Raw genomic sequence first — 19,408 nt, 5'->3', positions numbered from 1 at the left:
TAAACTGCAAAAGTCTTCCTGAAGGATATTCTACCATCTTCATTCATTCATAACTGGTTATCATGCACTTTGCATAAACAAGCACACTAGACTCTGAGGACAGAGTGGCAAATATGTTCCCTATGCCCATGTGCTGATTAATCTTGTACATCTCTGGGGGTCAATTTATTCACACATTATAGTTGAATCGCCTGAGTTCCAGGGTTGTGGCTATACAGGTCCTTGGGCCTGACGGTAAGGTAAGGTCCTGCATATGAGTATCCTCTAAGAAAGCCCCAGGAAGGCAGGCAAGTCACAACTCTCTCTTGTGAACATAAATAATCGAGAGCAACAAATGGGGATTGCCTTTTGGGCAAACCGAGTCTTACAAAATAAATACACCATTATGAAGTGTTTACTATGACCCAAGTATCACATCATTCTGCAGCAACTGCAATTATGACTCTATTACTCTAAGACTCCCTGGCTTCTTTTCTTATGGCATGATAGTTCCCATAAGTTTAAACTTAACTATGCCTATTTAGAGGCCAGGCAGTGAGTAATAGCCCTGGAATGATTAAAACCAGTCCAATCCCACAGTGGGAGGGTGTGTGCGGGGTGTAATTCTGGCCCCTTTAAGAAGAGAAGCAAGTTTTCCTTGTCTTTTGAAGACTGTTAAGTGGTGCAAAGGATAGTTACCCAAAAGGGAGTGGGTTTTGATTAGTGAACTGGGTCCAGGCTGCCACAGAAAGGGCCACAGCTCTGGAGGGACTGGCGCGGGGCAGAGATGCCCACAGGGGAGAAAGACGACACTGACTCCACCTCAATGGGTGTTTAAAAAAGGAGGGAACAAGGAAGTCCCTCACTTCAAGGAGCTAAGAGGACATGAGTCCGGCAAAACAGGGGTCAGACGCAGAGTCCCAGGCTAAGAGGATCCTCCGCCACTCTCCCAGGGAGTCCTGCTGAGAGATGGCGACTCCGGGAAAGCACCCAGGGAACGACCCTAGGGCAGGGGCTATCGGGCCTTGCTCTGGGGCGGAGGGGTCGCGCGGGACCGGGGAGAGCCGGGACGCGGCACTGACACAGGGCCAGGGGCCTCGCGGGTCCGCGGGTCCAGCAGCTCCCGCCGCCCGGGCCTCACTCACCAGCTCATGGTCCCGAACCTGGGCCTGCCGCCGGGGTCCTCAGCCACAACTCGTTCCTCTGGGATCACTTCCGGATTCAGCCAGTCTCCAGGAAGTGACGTAGATCCCGCCCCTCTGCCCGGAAGAGGCGGTTGGGAGGCGGAGCCCGGCGCGTTAACCCTTCTGCTGCAGCATGCTGGCTGTGCTGTTTCGCTTGCCGGCGACCCTCTGGCTCTGGCCTAGCACTTAGAGACTCAGGCTGCAACGGGGGATGAAGGGGACCTCTGGGGCCGTTTTCTGCCTTCAACACTGACTCTTCACAGGTCCACGCGGGGCCCTTAGCCAGCCTGTTCTGTCAAGTGGTTTCTAATCCAGATACAGTGGCAGCAATTGTCTATGGGAGAAGAAGCCATTGAAGATGGAGAAGGTGGAAAACTTACATTTTCTGAATGCTGTTTCCTATCTTTTACAGTTTGTACACCACACATGCATTACCTGTTACAAACAAATGGACGTTTCCCCTCCAAGATGGCACAGGGCTCTGAATATCAATACCTAGGTCCTTTTCAGGTTGGAATGTTCTGTAGATTTATTCAACACGAGAAGATGCAGAGTATGGGTTGCTCCCTGCCATTCAGCACTTCCCTTTGGTCTCCTCTACAGGACTCAAGTGATGTAAATTGCCCCATTCTTTCTATTCCTTCATTTAACTAATATTAGTTGTACTAATATTAGTGTCAGGTACTGAGCCAATCTTAGGATATAACCATCTCAAGGAAATATCTGCCCTGCCCTTGTTCCTTCCCAGAGCTACTTTCCTGGAGGGAGAGACGAGCAGGCAATTACAGTCATGCTATATGATGGGATAGAATGAGGTGTGGTGGCAGCCTGGAAAGGGACCCTGAGGCAGCACATGGAGTTTTAGGGAAGACTTCCAGGAGGATCCAGTGTGTAAGCCAAGCCCTGAAGGCAGAATCAGGGCTAGCCAGGTGAATCTGAGATGAGGGGTGAGGAGGCTCCAGGCAGAGGGAACTTACCATGGCTAAGACACAGACAGGTCCAACAAGCAGCTGACTTGCCTTGGGTCTCCTAAAGTCAGAATTCAGGGCCTTGTGGCTCACAAGTTGCCTGGGATTCTGGGCTGACTTGGTTTCCTCATCCCTTAGTACCTCCCTGCCTTAGAAGAGAGACAAGAAGGCAGTGAGGCCTGTGCAGATGCTACTGGGCCCCCAGTGACCTTCTCTCTAGGAATTCTCCTTCCTAAAATGGACCAGGAGTGCTTCAGGGACTGCTTAGGGAGTTGTTAATCAATGACCTAGTGTGAAAGATATGACCAATGACCTAGAGCAGAAGTAGTGTATGATTTGTTCTGACCTCCTAGGGTGGAGTAGAGGGCTTGAGCAGGAGGGGTAGGAGGGTGGGCCACAGGATGCAGTCTCTCATTTGTGTTTTCTGTTTCCATTCTTGAGAGTCCATGGTTTGACTCAAAGTTTCCAATGGAGGTTGGGTCCCCAAGCACATCATGCAGATCAGCTTCATTACCATGTTGTTCCTCAGGAAACAGGCCAAAATGAGAACAAGAGCAGCCTTGAAGAGTAAGGAGGACGAGGAGAAGTCACCAAAGGGTAGCCTGGGCAGAGAGTGTGGGTGAAGGAAGAGAGAGAGTCCTTGCTGCTTTGCAGAGAGTGTGATGGATGGAAGGGCTGTTGGGGGTTTAGGAGACTCCTGGCATTTAGCACCTGTGAATAGTTCTCCCACCTGCTTCCTCCCTTCCCCATGTTCTGCCTCCCTCAGTTATGCCCCACAGGGATAATTATTTCCAAATTTTAGCCTAGGTAACTGCCATATCCTAGGAGAAGTCTGTTTCAGGGCTGGAGGACAGTGGACACATCTTAGAGGTCTAGAATGGATAAGTTTTGAACTACAAGTCTGGAGGAGTCTGGGACTCTATTTCTAGTTCCACCTTTGACACTGTAACTGACCTCAGATAAGTCACATCCCCTTTGTGGCCTTGGTCCCCTCATCTATAAGATGGAGTGGGTAGATCACATCCCCAAAGTCTCCAACATTGCAAGGTTCCAAGTCAGCTGTCTTGTTGACTCTAGAGACCCTGGGGAAATAGGAGAATGGGAAAGACAGGTGAACAGAGGGGCAAGCCCAGAGAAGTGGGCAGGTCTGAGGAACTGGCGATATCTTGGATAAAGCTAAATATGAATTTTTCTGGGGCTGTGCAGTTGACAAGTCACCTCAAATCTTTAATGCCACCAGCAGGATCTTTGAGGTTACTAAAAAGAATGGTGTCCTCCCAGGAGTCTGTCTGGAATGTGCCTGCTTGGTCTCCTTACCTGTGGCTCATTCACTCAGCTAGAGGGGCACTGGGCTGAGGAGGGACAGTCAGGCATCCTGCTGTCCTGAGCCTGCTGTGCCATGAGGCATTGATCCCTGGGGAGCTGAACATGGAGACACACAAACACTTCCCACTGTTGTGAAAAACTCAGCCTACAGGGTCAGGAGCTATGTCTTTCTTATTTATAACCAAAGGGACAGCATGATACAGATTGATCCTGCCCCTGCAGGGAAGGAATGGAAAAGAGAAAATTGGGTTTCTAAGTAGAAGCTGAGAGTGGAGGCGCTTTGGGTAGAGGTGGATGCTCCTGGTTTCATGCCTTGTAAATACTGATTCTTCCCCAGAAGTCTGAGCCTGAAGTTAAAAGAGTGTTCAGGTGGCAGAGGTCTACTTCTGGGCAAAGCTGTTTATGAGAGGAAAAGCAGCAGCAGAACCTGCTCCGCCATCAGCCCCCAACTTTTCCTTGGAGTTTTTTACTCCGAAGTTGGTAAGCAGGTACTTCCCCATGACCCTCATCTCTGGGATTGTCATGTCCTGTCCTCTCCCAGCTTTTCCCACACAGAAGTCTAGGGCTGGCCCCTGAGTCTTTTACCATACCAACTCTCATTAGTAAAGAGTGAGCATTCCCAGAACCTGGACCTGGGCTGTCAGGGGCTTCATTAGAGCAGCGGGCTAAGGATGAAAACTGAATGTGACAGGGCCAAATTGGTGGGCTCAGCTCTCTTGGAGCCCTAAAGGTCTTGATTCCTCAGGGAGGCTCCTGCAGATATTCAGACACAGGCCTCAGGTTTCTATGTGGCCTCACTGCCCCACTTCTCCCTGCTCTGCACCTGCTCAGTAGGATGTCTCAGAACAATAGCTTTCCCAGGGCCTTTGAGGGGCAAGGACATAGGAGGAGCAAGGGTGGGAGAAGATGGAAGAAATCAGGTGAGATTTCCAGTGGCAGGAAGCCCACATGGACTGCTCAAAGGTCAGGGTGAAGTGACACATCAGAAGCCAGACCAGCAAGAAGCAGGCAGAACCAGGAACGCCTGTCTGACCTGTGGCTCTGCCTCCAAGTGGCTTGAGGGAGTCTTGTCCCTCCTATGGACCTCATTTTCCTTAACTGCAATGGGAGAGGTCCAGGTTAGATCTAGGATGGAGAATGGATATCATCCCATGTGCCTGCTCTGATTGTCTGCCTGGAATGCAGTGTTGAGGATTCTGGGGAATCTGCCATCAGTGGGGAAGTTCTGTGATTGATTAGTCATGTCTGCCTTGGACAAGAAAGGGCAATGAGATGGTTTATATTCCACTTTATTGTTATTATTTTTATTATAAGTCAATAATAATTGAGCACTCATGACATGACAGGCACTATTCTCTGCAGTTCACATTTAATCCTTGCCACAACCCTGTGAGGTGGATACTACCATTATTACCATTTCACAGATGATGGAGCTGAAGTATAGCCATGAAGCTGTAGTATAGCTTCATGAAGCACTGAAATGGGGTTTCTGACCTGAGTACCCTAGCTTTGATCCGTATGCTTTTGCCACTACAGTTTGCCATTTGACCTCCAACAACCTATGGTTCTGTCGAGGCACAGTCAGGTCAGAAGCCAGCAGGCAGATGGAACCAGGATAAGCACCACTACTAAATAGCCAGGTTGTGGATGGAGGGAGTATCACCCTACGACCAGGGTGCCAAGCTGGGCCTCATCCTGGGAGCTTTTATATGCTTCCTCCAGCACGGAGAGCGCCAGGCCAGCAGGTGGCAGCACCGGGCAGGGTGAGATGAAAGGGCAGACCCTGACATGGCATGGATGTCCTTCAGGGATCAGAAGGCCCAGATGTTGGGGAAAGCAAGAACAAAAGCGGGTGTGGAGGAAGGATACCCAAGGGCCCAGAGGAGGAGGAGCCCTGGCCTCTGACCCGCAGAAGCTGCCACAGCCAATGCTTTGGTTCCACCCAGCAGTGCAGGCCTCTCAGCTTGCATCTCGTGGTGCCTGCTGTGGGCTTTTTTTTTTTTTTTTCCTCCACTCTGGGAGAATGACTAACTTTAAGGACTAAAAAAAAAAGTGTTTTGATTACACTGCCTTTTTACCAACTGGGAGCATTAGTCACCGTGGATTGCTGCAGATAACGGGGAAGGCAAGCAGCACCCCCTCCTCCCCCTCCTTCTCTCTGATTAGCTCACAGAACCCAAGAGGAGACTCGAGTGAGGGAGAGTGCACCAGTAGGGAAAACAATCCCCCCAGGATGATACGTTCCCTGGGCATCAGGCCAAGGGTTGTCCAGGCTAGGCAGCCCCCTGACAGGTAGGCTCTAAGATGCCCCCAGACCCGCAATAGGAGGTGCCCACTGGAGAGAACTGGCAGGAGGACCACTGAGTCCAAGGCTCCTGAGATTCTGAGTTGGGTCTGGATGGCCTATTCCTCCAGGTAGCTCCAGGGTACACCCAGAAGGGGAAGTCAGAGGAAATCACTGAAGACATGGCTCCTGAGGTGGGGCTCAGGATGGCTGTGATGTGGGGCTCATGCCAGGCTGTGGTGTGGCTAAGGCTGCTGCCTTGAGCTGGGGCCCTCATGGCTCTAGCTGGGGTTGAGACATTCCTGGGAGGTGAGGTTGGTGCTCACGCCCCACTCCCCACCCTTTTGCCTTCTCCCTTCTTCTCCATCTCCATGGGGCAGTATCTAGTACTTTTGACTGATGTTCCTACCCAATGTGGCCCTCTTTGCTCCCACCTTGGCACTGGTGAGGCTGGAGAGCTAAGGTTCTGGTCTAGCCTGTTGGTGCAAGGTGTCAGAAGTGGGAGCTCTGGGCCCTGCTGGGGAAGGCGCTGAAGCAGGGAGAAAATGGTGCTGGGTTGCTTGGTTGTTTTGGGGGCAGGCTGACCTTGTCAGTCCTAGTCTTTTGGCCCAGCCCCTCAGCCCATTCACCACCCACCCCCAAATGCTTCACTCTGGAAAGCAGATATTTATTTATCTGAGTGGCCTTTCAAGTGACAGGGCCATGAATATTTGTGTAAAGAACTTTAAGCATTAGGACAAATAACCTTTTTACTATAACAGGAAAGGAAGAGACAGAAACATAATTCGATTTCTGCATCTCTCAAGATCCGAGTATTTCATCTGGATGTAGCTGCTGCTGACTTTCTCTTTGCAAAATAAAGTATTCACAGGTATTTGGTCTGCTCTGGCCTCAAAAAGCTTATATGGCACCATGTTACAGGAAATGAGGTCAAAAGAGTGGGAGTGGGTGCTCCTAGATGGAGAAGGTCTGTGAGATGCCCCACCACAGCCTCCAGGATCTTAGCTGCAATAGAGAATGTCCAGCCCTGGGGCTGCCTGTGGTTTGTTCCCTCAGCCCCGCTTTGCTTTCCTGGGCATCCTAGAGCTGGCGTATGGATGCTCCCAACCCCCATTCTCTGCCCTTTGCAGTTCCCAATAATAATACCCACCATTGTAGAGTCTCGTTGGCACTGGGTGAAGCATTTTACATGTATTAGATCATGTATTCTGCAGTAACTTGGTGAGGCAGCTCCTCTGATCATCTTCTTTTTACAGATGAGGAAACCGAGGCTGAACTAATTGCCCAAGGTCACAGAGTTGGCTAAGTGAGAAGGAGAGGCATTTAAACCCAGGCTGCCTTGGAGCAGAAAATAATGTAGCAAAAAGGGAGGAAGCTAGCATTTATAGTAGACTCACTTTCACAGTCATCTCATTAGCCATTGCCGCCTCCCTGAAGGAAGATGATGAGGCCTGGTGAACTGAAGGTCAAATCCAAGTCCCTCTTGATTTGGCTGTTGCTTTGTCCAGAGGTCAGCAGCCAGGGGATATCCCCTGACCTCAGAAGGCAGTATGGGAGAACAGGGTTTGGGCTGACTGTGGGTGCATAGAGTAGCCTCAGGACTTTTGTCCCCTGGCTGGGATAGCCATCCACCCCCAGCTGAAGCCACAGAGCATCTCAGGTGAGCATAGCTTGTAGGAACGCATGGCTTTCCTAGGGAATCCTTACAAGTCCTACGCGTGAGCAGCAGGCCTGGGGAGAGGGCAGGACTGCCCCAGCCTGACCTTGTTGCAGGCCTGGCTGCCCAGCGTCCACCCCCTGCTGCTGTGGTGGAGACAGCCCCCAGACACCGGCAGGGCAGGTGGTAATTATCCGCGGGCACTGATTACACCACAAGGCCGGCAGTGCCCCAAATAGCCCAGGAGCTCAGCCTGGGGGAGGAGAAGGGTCCCGCTGGGGAGGAAGAGGCAGAACCAAGGGATGCATAGTGTGGATGTGTTAGGAAGGACTACGGGGCTGGGGGAGGATTTCATACCAAGGCCTGCACCTTTGGGGCAAGCCAGGACCCTCAAAGAAAGGGATGAGGTCCCACTGCAGCAGCCTGGCCTAGAGAAATTAGATGGGGCACATGCCAAATCTGGTCACAGTGAAAAGGTGGTAACCAGCATGAGGGGCATACGGAGAAGGCCTCACTAATGGATAGGAGGAGACAGTGGTGCCACTGAGGCCAGGCCAGCTGCCACCCTCCAGCCCTGGCCTGCTGTACCTCTGGACTAAGCAGGAAGGAATTCCCAAAGAAGTCACATAGCAGGAGGGAAGAGAGGCTAAACAAGCGCAGGAAGGCTCCCATGGGCACCAACGCCCTCTGCCAGGAAGGTCAGGACAAGCAACTTTAGTCCGTGGTCCCCTTTTCCAGCCTCAGCCATCCTTTTCTTTTCATGGAACTGCAACTGGCCAGGCCCCAGGGATGGCAGCACCAGCAGAGGGGCCCTCCCCCCGGGGTCCTCTTCAACCAGAAACAAGTCAGGCAGTGGTGGGCTTCAGAGGTTGAAGGCCTGTGGCAAGGGGCCTCATGAAAGAACCATCCTCAGGGCAGGGAGGCCTGCATTGCTGCCCCCTTCATTTCTTTCTTTCTTTTGTTTTTCTTTTTTATCTTTTTGAGACAGAGTGTTGCTCTTTACCCAGACTAGAGTGCAGTGGTGTGATCATAGCTTACTGCAGCCTCGACCTCCTGGCCTCAAGCGATCCTCCCCCCTCGGCCTCCCAAAGTGTTGGGATTACAGGGAAGTTCAGTTTCTCAAGCAAGTGGTGGGGTTTGGTGGGCTGTGCCCTGTAGGCCCTTGGGTGGCATAAGAGGCAGACTCCTTTGGGGGTCTCTCTGACTGTCCCCAACCCTGAAGCTGGATCTTTTTGAGGTTGCTTCTCAGCGAGCAGCGTGAAGGCCTGGAACAGCTGCGTGGGAGGAGGCATTGGATACAAACAAAGGGAGAAGAGAGGCACCCCCTCTCACCATGCACCCCATTTTTCTTCTTATATAAGCACCACTTCTTCTTCTTTTTTTTTTTTTTTTTGAGATGGAGTCTTGCTCTGTCACCCAGGCTGGAGTGCAGTGGCCGGATCTCAGCTCACTGCAAGCTCCTCCTCTCAGGTTCACCTCATTCTCCTGCCTCAGCCTCCCGAGTAGCTGGGACTACAGGCACCCGCCACTTCGCCCGGCTAGTTTTTTGTATTTTTTAGTAGAGACGGGGTTTCACCGTGTTAGTCAGGATGGTCTCAATCTCCTGACCTCATGATCCGCCCGTCTCGGCCTCCCAAAGTGCTGGGATTACAGGCTTGAGCCACCGCGCCCGGCCAGCACCAGTTCTTCTGTATTGGTCCCCTTCCCACATGGAGACCCATCTTCTCCACCTGTCAGCCAAGGGAGGGGGCTGAGCTGCTGCTCCCCCATTCCAGAAAAGTTACAGAGAGAAAGCCAGGCCTGAGGTTGTTCCTGATATTTACCAATGGGGGCACAAGGCAGGCTCACACCTGGTTTCCCAGGGGTCTCTGATTGAGGAGGTCATGGTGACCCCAGGGTGCCCAGTGCCTGCACTCCTTCTTGCCACCCCAGAGGAGGCAGCACCCATCTGGCAGCGCCCGCTCCAAAGCCACCTGTGAGTTCCCTGGACCCAGGTCAGGGAAGGAGGCTGTCAGTGGCTCCAAACCACCTCTTGCAGCAACTCTGCTAATCCAAATAAGATAGGGAAAAGGCAGTGGGAGGAAATGATAGTTTCATGGTTATTTTCAGAAAGGAAACAAAAAAAAAAAAATGCAAACAGGAGCACACCCTGCATTTTGGTACAAAATCTAGGAGTCTCAGGGAAAAGAACCCACAGTTCTTCCTTCTTCTTGTCCTCTCACCAGATGCTGGGGAGGGGCTGCCCGGGCTGTGGGGGCCTTGGGCTGCTTTTGCCTGTAGAGAAGGGGAGGTGAGGGGCTGCAAGAAGCCAGCAAAGACTCTTCCCACAAAGGCAGGCCTGGAGAAGCTGAGGCATCTTAGTCTTGTGGGCAGACAGGGCCCACCCTTTGCGGGTGGAGGAGTTTGAGAGATGGAGTGGAGGGAGCAAGCGGGGAACTGGGAGATTCTTGAGCTGATGCTTGTAAAGCGCAGTGGCGTGTGTAGGATTGGTGGGCTGGGAGGGTGTGTTCTGGGAGCACAGCTCAGAGAGAGAAATAGAGAAGGGGGAGGGAGAGCAGGAGAGCGTGTGCTCGTGGGAGAATTGAGTAGGGCTGCTGCCTGCATGTGTGTGCAGGGCGTGCACAAAGATGGGAGCCACAGAGCCCGGGTTGTACACAGAGGATCGTCCTGGGCCCTGCCAGCTCCAGAACGCTGTGTGAACCAAGGACAGAGCCTGGCTTCTTGTCCCCAGAGGGAATCTGGACCTTGCTGTCTAACCTCTGGGTTTCCCTGGACAGTGTGGGGTGGAGCAAGGAAGGAAGAGGTGGCCTGAAATTCTGGGGGCTTTGTCTGCAGTTCCTGTTTGGTGGCTGTCACCAAACCAAGACCCCAAGGGTGGGAGGATGTGGATGGGAGAGAGGTAGGAGCCAAGGACAGAGCCGGTGGCACAGAGACTAGGCTGCATAGTGACCTAAGAATTGTAAGTGCTTGCAGATGAGGTGTTCTAAGAGTAAGAGAGAGAGAGGGAGCTGAGATGAGCAGCCTAGGGGAGCTGGAGGAGGACCATGGGATAGTAGCAGCTCCGTGTCCTCCCCTGGGGCGGGAGAGGTATCATTATCCCCCATTTCACAGATGTGTCATCTGAGGCCCAGAGAGCTTCATTGCTGTGTCCAAGTTTCCATGACTGGTCACAGAAGGAGCTAGTGTGGGGAGACGGGCAGTGAGCAAACTCAGGTGGGTGATTGGGTGGTCTAGTTGGTGACAGAGGATGTTCCGGGAAAGACAAAGTTATGTTCAATACCCGGAAAATCCTGGTCCCAGGAGGCTGCCTCCATGGAAGAGATGGAGGCTTCCCTCCCAGCCTGCCAACCCAGCCCAATTCCTGAGACCTGGGAGGGTTGGGAGGAGATGGAGGTAATGACTCAACTCATCCAACACAGGCTTGACCTAGGGGAGGTTGGGTAACTCAGCAGACGCTCCAGTGGGGTGAGGATTGGAATAAATGGGTGATGCTGGAGATAAGGGCAAGAGGGCGTGCTGGCAGGGAGGGGCTGCTGGTTCCGGGCAGAGTTTGGGAGGAGGATGGGGTGGGGCACACTTGGGCTTTGTGGATGAAAAGAGGGATGAGCGTCTAGGACCACTGGGTCCTTTCCTGAGATGAAGGAGGGACCCGTGATGGTGATCTGGGAGGAAAAACCCAGCAGGTAGGGCAGCAGCTCAGATGGTAGATTTAAGGCTGAAATCCCAAAACGGGAGACTCCCAGCAACAGGAATTCTCAGGAGGGCCCCAAAGGCAGAGATTCTGAGCCTTCTGGGGCCCCTGCTGCTCCCTCACTAGAGCAGAAGCTGCATTCAGGAGCCTACCAGTCCACGGAGCTTTCCAGTCCTCAGAGAGGAAGTGATCCGAGTACCGCAAACCACTGCGAAGCATTTCTGGCATTGGGTTGAATGGGATCCCAAACCAGAGGATTGCGTTGTATATGAGTTTCTAAATATTTTTCAGGCAAATATGATCGAAAATGGATTTAAAAACACAATCCAAGATACAAATGCAGTCACAGAACATTGCCCCATTGGCTCAGACCAGAAGAAACTGGAGTCAGGGAAAGAGGCCAGCAGACTCAGAGCCCCAAGAAGCCAATGGCGCCTTGGAGGCTCTTAGGAGGATATCTATATCTATATATATATATAGATAGATAGATAGATAGATAGATAGATAGATAGATAGAGCGAGCGAGCGAGCGAGCGAGCTGGTACTTTGAGGCAATGGGAAGCAGGATCTTTGCATTTGAGTCTCATGCTAGCATTGCTGAGCTGTGGCTCAGTCCCCAGCCATGACATGGGGGTGGGTCTTGCACAGAGTGACAGTCTTGGGACTTCTGCCCTTTAGGACTGAAGGTATCATATGGATTCTCTAGTGGGACCACTTGATTTTCTAACAGGGACTTCAAGGCCCAGAGAAGGGCTGTGACTTTGCAGACGTCATAGAGCTTTGTTCTCATGTTAGAGCCAGGACTAGAAGCCAGGTCTCCTGATGCCTGATGCAGTGCAGTGCAGAGGGTGTACATCTGTTCAATGATCTACATCCTCATTAGATGGAGATTTCCATGTCTTAAGACCCAGAAAATACAGTTTCTAACAGTGAAGCAGGGATTATTCCTGAGCTTGCCACCTCTGAGCCATCTGAATCCTGTGTGGTCTTCTCACTTGATCTAGTAAGAATAGTGACTGAGTTCAGACCAGGCTTGTAGCTCCACCTAGAAATGTCTCCCCATAGTATATTCACCTGTCGAAGGAGAATGGCATCGCCCACCTCCTCCTCCAACAGTCTTCTTTTGGCTTTTTGGAAAGGACAGCTCTTTTTCATAATTTACATTCCAGTGGATCCTCTCAACAACTCTGTGGAGAAGGGTATATTATCCCCACTGTCAGATAGGAAAATAGAGGCTCAGCCAAGTTAAGAAATTGACTCAGGGTCAGAGAGAGGCAGTGCTGGAACTGGAGCCACAGCCTTGGTCTTTGGTCTGATCTCTTCAACCAACAGCACAGGAGAAGCAAGTGGATGGGCTGAGAGAGGGGAAGGTGGAGGTTGGCCATGCTTGGAACTGTGGAACCTGACCCTAAGCACCCCGGGAAGGAAAGCACGTCTGGTGCGTTTCCTCCCAGCTCACCACCTCAGGTCCTGGGCTGAGGAGCTAGTGCCTACAGAGCCATGGTAGGTGGAGGTCACCTGGAGGGATATTGTACCTGTATCCAAAGAATCCAAAGATGGAAGCTTATCCCTCTGCAAACTCCAGAAAACTCTGCTCTGTAGCGAGGAGAAGCAGCCAGAATGTAACACAGGGACATGTCATCTGGGTTGGACAACTTCCACTAAGCCAGCTGGGCATACTCCAGAGATGCCAAGCTGCTCTGTTGTTTCCTGGGGCCTGTGGGCCACTGGGATTTTCTCTTCCTCCTCCAGGAAAAGGACAGAGTGAACAGCCCCACAGGTTACCCGGTGAGCACGCTGGGGTAGTTCTACTCTACCTAGAGTCCAATGGGATAATACATGTCCAGCCTTTAGCACAGCACTCGGTGCGTAGGAAGTCCTCAGCAGCTTAGTGGTTTTGTTATTGATGTGGGACTTGAAAGAAGACTGAGATCCTCTAGGAAGCTTCCCTACCCCACCCTATCCTTCCCACTTACCCCCAAACTCTGATTTAGTTGCCTTCCTATCAGAATGAACCATTATCATGACACCAGTCCCAGTGTATTGAAATCATCTGTTTTTGTGTCTGCTTCCCCGACAGAGTGTAAGATCTTCAAGGACTGTGTGTTGTTCATCTTCGGACTGTGACCACCCCACCCCCATGCTGAACACTACCTGGCTTAATAGTTTTGCTAAATTCATGGATGAATGAATGAGATGTGAAGAAGCTCTGGATGATGCCAAGTTGCAAGGGAAAGCCAAGAACTGAGGGGAACTTTTGGGAGGCATGAAATGGAAGACCAAAAAAGGTGGGGAGAGGGAGGAAGAAATGTTTTTTTCTCAGGCATAAAACTGCCTAGACTAGGTTATAGAAATGATGCTACTAGACGGAGATTTGCCAGAATCCAGGGAAAAGGAGAGGATGTGGCAAGTGGCATTGTGGATCAAGTGATTTTTGGGGTACCATCTTGCCTGCTCAGGGCCTAGGGTATGGGTGAGAATGTGACCGTATTGGAAGAACCTGACCATCCACCAGCTTTCTGCCAAGGGAGGGAACATGGTCAGTCTAGTCACAGACAAAAGAGGGAGCTGGCTTTGCAGGAGTGATTTCTGAGAGATGAGGCCAAGGGAGATTCCCACTCCTAGGCTGGGCAGCAGGAAGAGTCATTCATCTCATTAGGAACTCGGTACCAAGGCAAATGTCAACAGGAAGAGAGAAGGCTCTCGGTTACAGCTCTCAAAGGAGGCACTTCTGTCTCTCCTTGGCCAGGCTGGAGTTTAGGAATCATTGGTGGTCTTTGACATCTCAGATGTGAAAGAAAGGCTAAGGAGATTGCAGTCAGGGGATGACAGAGCCAAGCAGAGGAATGGGGGCGTTGAGGGTTGAAAGGACAGGGTACCCGCAGCCCAGGGCTGGCCTGGCAGTTCAGTTAGTACAGGTTGGGGCTCTGCTGAGGGGTCATGGGGACTTTCCCTCACCATTAGCCTTCAGCGTTTGTTTGCTTCTTTTGGACACATTCATTTCCTTTAAAGCGCTCCTGTGACCTGGTCCTGTACTGTCTCTCCGACTTCATCTCCTATTGTCAACTCCCTTCCTTTCCAGCCACTCTGCCTCCATGTTACTCCTCGAACTTCCAAGAACACCATCATCCCCTGAGGACCTTTGCACCTGGACAGCTCGTCCTCACATGGCCACATGGTCCATCCTGTCACTTCCCGGGCCTGTGCTGAAAGACCCCTCCCTGTGAAGCCGTCCCAGATCACCCATATGTGATTGTAATCCCCTTCTCCCAATGCTAGCCATTCTCCTCCCTCTGTTGTATTTTTCTCCATTATCACAATAGGACACAACACATATTTGCTTCTTTGTTTTTCATCTGTTTCTGCCCTGGAGAAGGTAAGCTGTGACAATGCAGGACTTTTTGTTCACTGCTATAACCCCGGTGCCTAGAACGTGTTGCACATGGCAGGCCCTTGACACATATTTAAATAAATAAACAAAGCAATTAACCTTTCTGCAGGACCTTCCACTGATCGGCGGGATCTGAATTCTCAGCTCTGCCCTTCCTCGAGGTATGAGCTTGGACAAGTCACAAACCTCTTTAGGCCTCTGTTTCCTTATCCGAAAGGGAGAGTGTTGGGCTAAATGGCATCTTAAGGTCCCTTATGACTAAAATTTAGGGAGAATCACCCAAGGAAGTGGGACCTTGAGGTAAGGGCCCTGATGTCCATGATTCTCTGACAGAATTAAAGCCCTGCATCCCATTAAAGCCCTGCATGTCAACTCTGCCCCCAGACCAGGCCTGGACAGAAGCAGGGCCACCAGCCCTGCAGCTGGAAGCTAAGAACTAGCCAGAAGACTGAGATCAAGGACCGATGACTAAGATGAAGGGAAAGAGATGGACGGGGCAGAACTGGGGCTGCTGCGTTTTATTTAAATCCCTGATAAGGATCAGGAAGCAGGCAACAGCCTGATGACACATTAATTAACTTTGCAGATGATACTGGATCAGGAAGGTGTCCCATCCACCCATCTCAGCGAGAGAGATGGGACAAAAGGACCTGAGGAGGGGTCAGGAATTAGGCCAGGAAATGACAACAATGAACTTTGGCTGTGGCCAAGAGGGGAAAGGACTCATGTTCTCTCGAGTGGATTAGGGGATAGGGTGGAGAGGATCTATTTTCAGAACACAGATATGCAGTGGATGGTAGGGGCTGGGAGTGGTGGCAGGGACTGCGAGGTCCCCTGGCTGTTTGAATTGATGTACTGATCCCCAGTGGAGACAGAGCCTGTTTTCTTGCCACTGTGTTTGGAGGATGGGGAAGGGGTAAGGGACCTGGAAGATAAATGACATTGATGGAGCACCTACCATGAACCAGGCACCATACACAGTATCTCATTTAAACTCCGCAACAGCAATGATAAGACAAGAGGAAATAATGGGTCAGATAGACTAAGAACGTGCTGAGAGTCTCACTGCCAGAAAGTGGCAGAGTTGAGATTCAGATGTAGGAGGGAGGTGATGGTCCCAAAGTGGGTTAAGGGCCCCAGGAGAAAAACTAGAGTAGCTGCCAGGTTATCAAACTGCCTCTTTATTTTTAGGACTGAAACCTAACTAAATAACAAGTACCCAAAAGAAGGCTTTCATTAGCACCCTGGGATTCCACGGGTACTGGAAGTTTTCTTCTGTCCTTCCTGCTGGACCAACCTGACCTTCCTAAGCAGTGCAGAGAAAGGAATGGGGAGGAATGGAAGACTGTCAGGCATCTGGACAACGTGGAAGGGTGACGCTAAGGTAAAAAGTGTTCTCTTGCAGCCTGTCGTGGAAAAGATACCAAAGGGCCCAAAGCCTCAGTTCTGTTCTTGCCATTAACCTCTCTCTCTTTGGTGAGAACAGGGTATTGACAGATTCTAGGTGAGTGAATGGCCACCCCTGGGGTGAGCCATTTCAAGGAATACAGGCCCACAGACAAGGGTAACTTCCACTGAAGAGGGCTTGGGGTGTCCCCAGACTCAAGGGTGACAGACATCTCTATTCCTCCAGGGAGCTGAGAGCTGGAGGCATTCCTCAGACTCTAGCTAGGAACTCAGTGGGTGACCCAAAAGGGAATCCCAAGCAACAAATCTATCATTGAGCAGTCTGTCTCTGGTTGGGTCATGATGCCACAACAAAAGACCCAAGCAGAGAAGGCTGCAGGCCGTGGGCAGGTCTGGTGGGAAGGGCCAACCCGAAGGACAGCCATCGTGCTCCAAGCAGCATGAGCAGGGCTCAGCTCAGGGGCACCATCAGAGCAAGGATAGGATTGGAGGGTGTGGAACCCCAGAGTTCCCCTGGAATGGGGTGAAGGAGGGGTTGATAGGAGCAGCACAGGGTGCCTGGGGGCCCGGGAAGGCATTTCTGAGGCCCAGAGGAAGGGCCTTCCTCATCCAGGGACCCTGGGAACAGAGCAGGGTCTCGGTAAACCAGAGAAGCCACACATGTCCTGAGAGAATGCACTGGGGGCCTCCCTGGAGGAGGCAAGACCCAGAAGCAGGTAGGCAGTATGAAAGAAGCTGTATGGAATCACAGTCTGGCGCCCACCCAGCCTAGAAGTTAGAACATTTTTGTTGACATTCTTCTTGCTTGCAGCTCTGTAGCCATGTTCTGTTTGCATTAGCTCCCTGGTAAAATTGCTCAGAAAACATCCTTCTAGGCGTCTGTGTGTTTGCTAGAGGGGAAGAAATAGTGTTCCCAGCCTGGGGTCAGAGGCTGGTGGAAGCCAGGAGAGGTGGTGGCAGGAACTGCCCCAATTCCAGGCTAGAGATGAACCAGCTGTGACAGAGATGGGGACTCTTCTGGAGCAGGAATAGTCAGGGTCTGGTCCTATCCTGCCTGGGCATGGACACATCAGAGGCTTTACTGCAAATTGGGGAAAGCTTCATGACACTATCTCCCACCCTGGCCTACTCCTGCTCACATGGGGCTGTGAAAATGACCAATTTTTAAAAATATTAGAGATGGAGTTGATGGAAACATTCAAGCCAAAAGAATGGTGACACTCCAGAGCTGACATGCTGGGAGAAGGCTCCAGGGCCAGGGGCTCTCCTGGCCTCTGCGGATGTCTGACCAGTGAGTGAGACTGTGTGGTCCATGTGGACCTTCTTCCCTTTCCTCTGGAGAACCCTCTCCTCTCTGCACAAAGAATGGTTATTCTGGAAAGAACCCCTTGGGATAGATCGGAGACTATGACCTATTTTTAAAACTCCACGGCACCTTTTAGACAGTCAGTTATTTCCCCTTTGTCCTTAAGATTTTGCCAGTATGATTTCTAGCTCTTGGGACACACAGAAGCCTCCTGCTTTCCCCAGGCTTATTGTTCCAGAACACCAGGGAAGCCAATCAGGGGCAGGAAAAGGCAGCTCACAACCCCCTCATCTATGACAAGCAAATTATGGATTAGCAAAAGGAGATCAATAACAACTGGCCATGAGCTATTACCTTCATTCACCAGAATCCACCTTGCTATTCTTTTTGATATGCTTGTGAATACAGACACACTTACACACTCGCCACTACCACTTCTACCACACACCACACAAAAACATATGCCATGCCTTGCCCCATGTTCTCTCCAAGTAATTCACTTACACTCAACCCCAGTTCACCAAGTACAATTTTGCAAAGAGTCATCGCTTTCAGTACACCACTCCCAAGGTGTATGTGTGTGTGCACGTGCACGTGCACGCGCGCGCGTGTGTGGGGCATCCTTTCATTCATCCCCAAACACCCCAGGGGTTCTTGGGAGGAGCTATGCCTCTACCCCTTCCATATTTTGATGCCTGATTTTGCCCCAGGGCCCAGGGCCTGTTCATTGCAAAGCCTCTACTAATTCCCTCCCATGATAGCCCCATCTAGGCCTTGCCTCCACCTTCTCCCTACTTCATCCCTGAGTTTCGGGGTTGAGTCTCCTCTCCCCATATTTACAAAACCTAGGCGGGTTGGGTAGCTGGTGTGATGCTATCTGGGACAGTCTTATCTAGCTACAAAGTGTGAATCAGTGATTACACCACACAGGGTTGGTGCCAGCCAGGCGGACTGCCATATTGCCAAGTAACCCAGTGGTTGAACGAGGTTGGGTTGAGTAATATCCACCAATGGATAGTGAGTTTGTTAATCATGCAGCATAGTACACAGTTGATGAAAGTGTAACACCGAAGGCCTGGTTTGATTGGAGAAGGTGCAGGTGGGGCTGGATGCTGACTGTGAAGACACTCAGGGACAGTATCTTCCTCCCATACTACTCACTTGAGAAACACATAGAAATCTGGAAGGAAATATCTAGTTTAGCAAAGAGATGGACTATATGCTCAATTGTCAGGACCTTTCTGCCATCTTGGATTCCCTCTGTTAAAAAGGAAGGATACTTCTATGAGGCTATTGAAGCCTCAGTCTGAAATTTTAAGTTTCATGAAGTAAGAGAAGGGAATTCAAGATGGCAGCCGGTGACCTAAAATTGTGTGGGTGGGAAAATTTAAGATTCCATACTGCATTCTCCTTCTTCATCTCTTACTTCAAAAACATTCTTTTCTAGGGCCACAGCCTACCTCCTCCACCCAGGTCTGGCCTCAACTTCTTGATAACTATAGCCAACCAGAAATACCACCTGTATTTTTCTCTGTGGTGGGCCTGCCTTGGGGGTGCCGAAGAGCAGTTTCTGAGCAGGGACACGGCATTTCTGTTGCTTTGTGGCTGACCTGGTTTGCACCTCAGGGTCTGAGACACAGACCCCAGTCACAATCTGGTGGGGCATTTACATAGCGCAGCATTATACACCAGGCCCCTAAACCTGGATGACGCAGATCATATGTGAAATGAACTGCAGAGGAACCCAGGTGAGTTTTTTTTTAGAGGGCAGGCAGGAGGAAGGGGAGGCAGCAAGGACTGACTTGTCCAAAGACAGCTCTAGAATAAGCCTCAAGGGATAAAGTCTTCTAAGGACTATGGGGAACAAGGTGAGGGGTGCAAAATAGAGATGCAGACACAAGAAGGAAGTGGAGGATACATTTTCCTCAAGAGAAATGGAGAAAGCTCTAGGGCTGGCAAATAAACTAAGTTAAGGAGGAGGAATGTTCTAGGGAAGACAGCTTGGAGGATAGGAGAAGCATTGCTTTTATGGGAGGTAGAAATAATAAGGTATGGCAGTTTGAGGCTATGCAAACATTCCCCGTGTGTTCTCCAAATCCCAAATGTTCTTTCTTCCTTTCAAGGCATTGGATCCCTAGGTCATTCATAGGAGCTGGTTTTCAGCGAGGTTCACCTTTACCAGGCAGCTCCAAATAGTGAGGCCTAGAGGAATCCC

At 51.0% G+C, this 19,408-nt stretch overlaps 1 protein-coding gene across 2 annotated transcripts in view; it reads right to left on the bottom strand.

Moving 5' to 3' along the window:
* The window catches only part of BIN3 (bridging integrator 3), a 135,710-nt gene that overhangs the window by 47,839 nt on the left and 68,463 nt on the right, over positions 1-19,408 (bottom strand). The window contains exon 2 of one of the 2 annotated variants that reach the window (XM_050801454.1): positions 1,125-1,202. In XM_050801454.1, coding sequence (XP_050657411.1) covers positions 1,125-1,132 — 8 coding nt within the window. In that variant the 5' untranslated portion in view covers positions 1,133-1,202. Of the gene's footprint in view, positions 1-1,124; positions 1,208-19,408 lie in introns of those variants that run through there. The other variant, XM_050801455.1, reaches the window with a different exon arrangement.

Source organism: Macaca thibetana, chromosome 8 (genome assembly GCF_024542745.1).
Source record: "Macaca thibetana thibetana isolate TM-01 chromosome 8, ASM2454274v1, whole genome shotgun sequence".
Classification (NCBI taxonomy): domain Eukaryota; kingdom Metazoa; phylum Chordata; class Mammalia; order Primates; family Cercopithecidae; genus Macaca; species Macaca thibetana.
The sequence above is the reverse complement of the archived record's forward strand: the minus strand, read 5'-3'. Positions and strand labels throughout refer to the sequence as shown.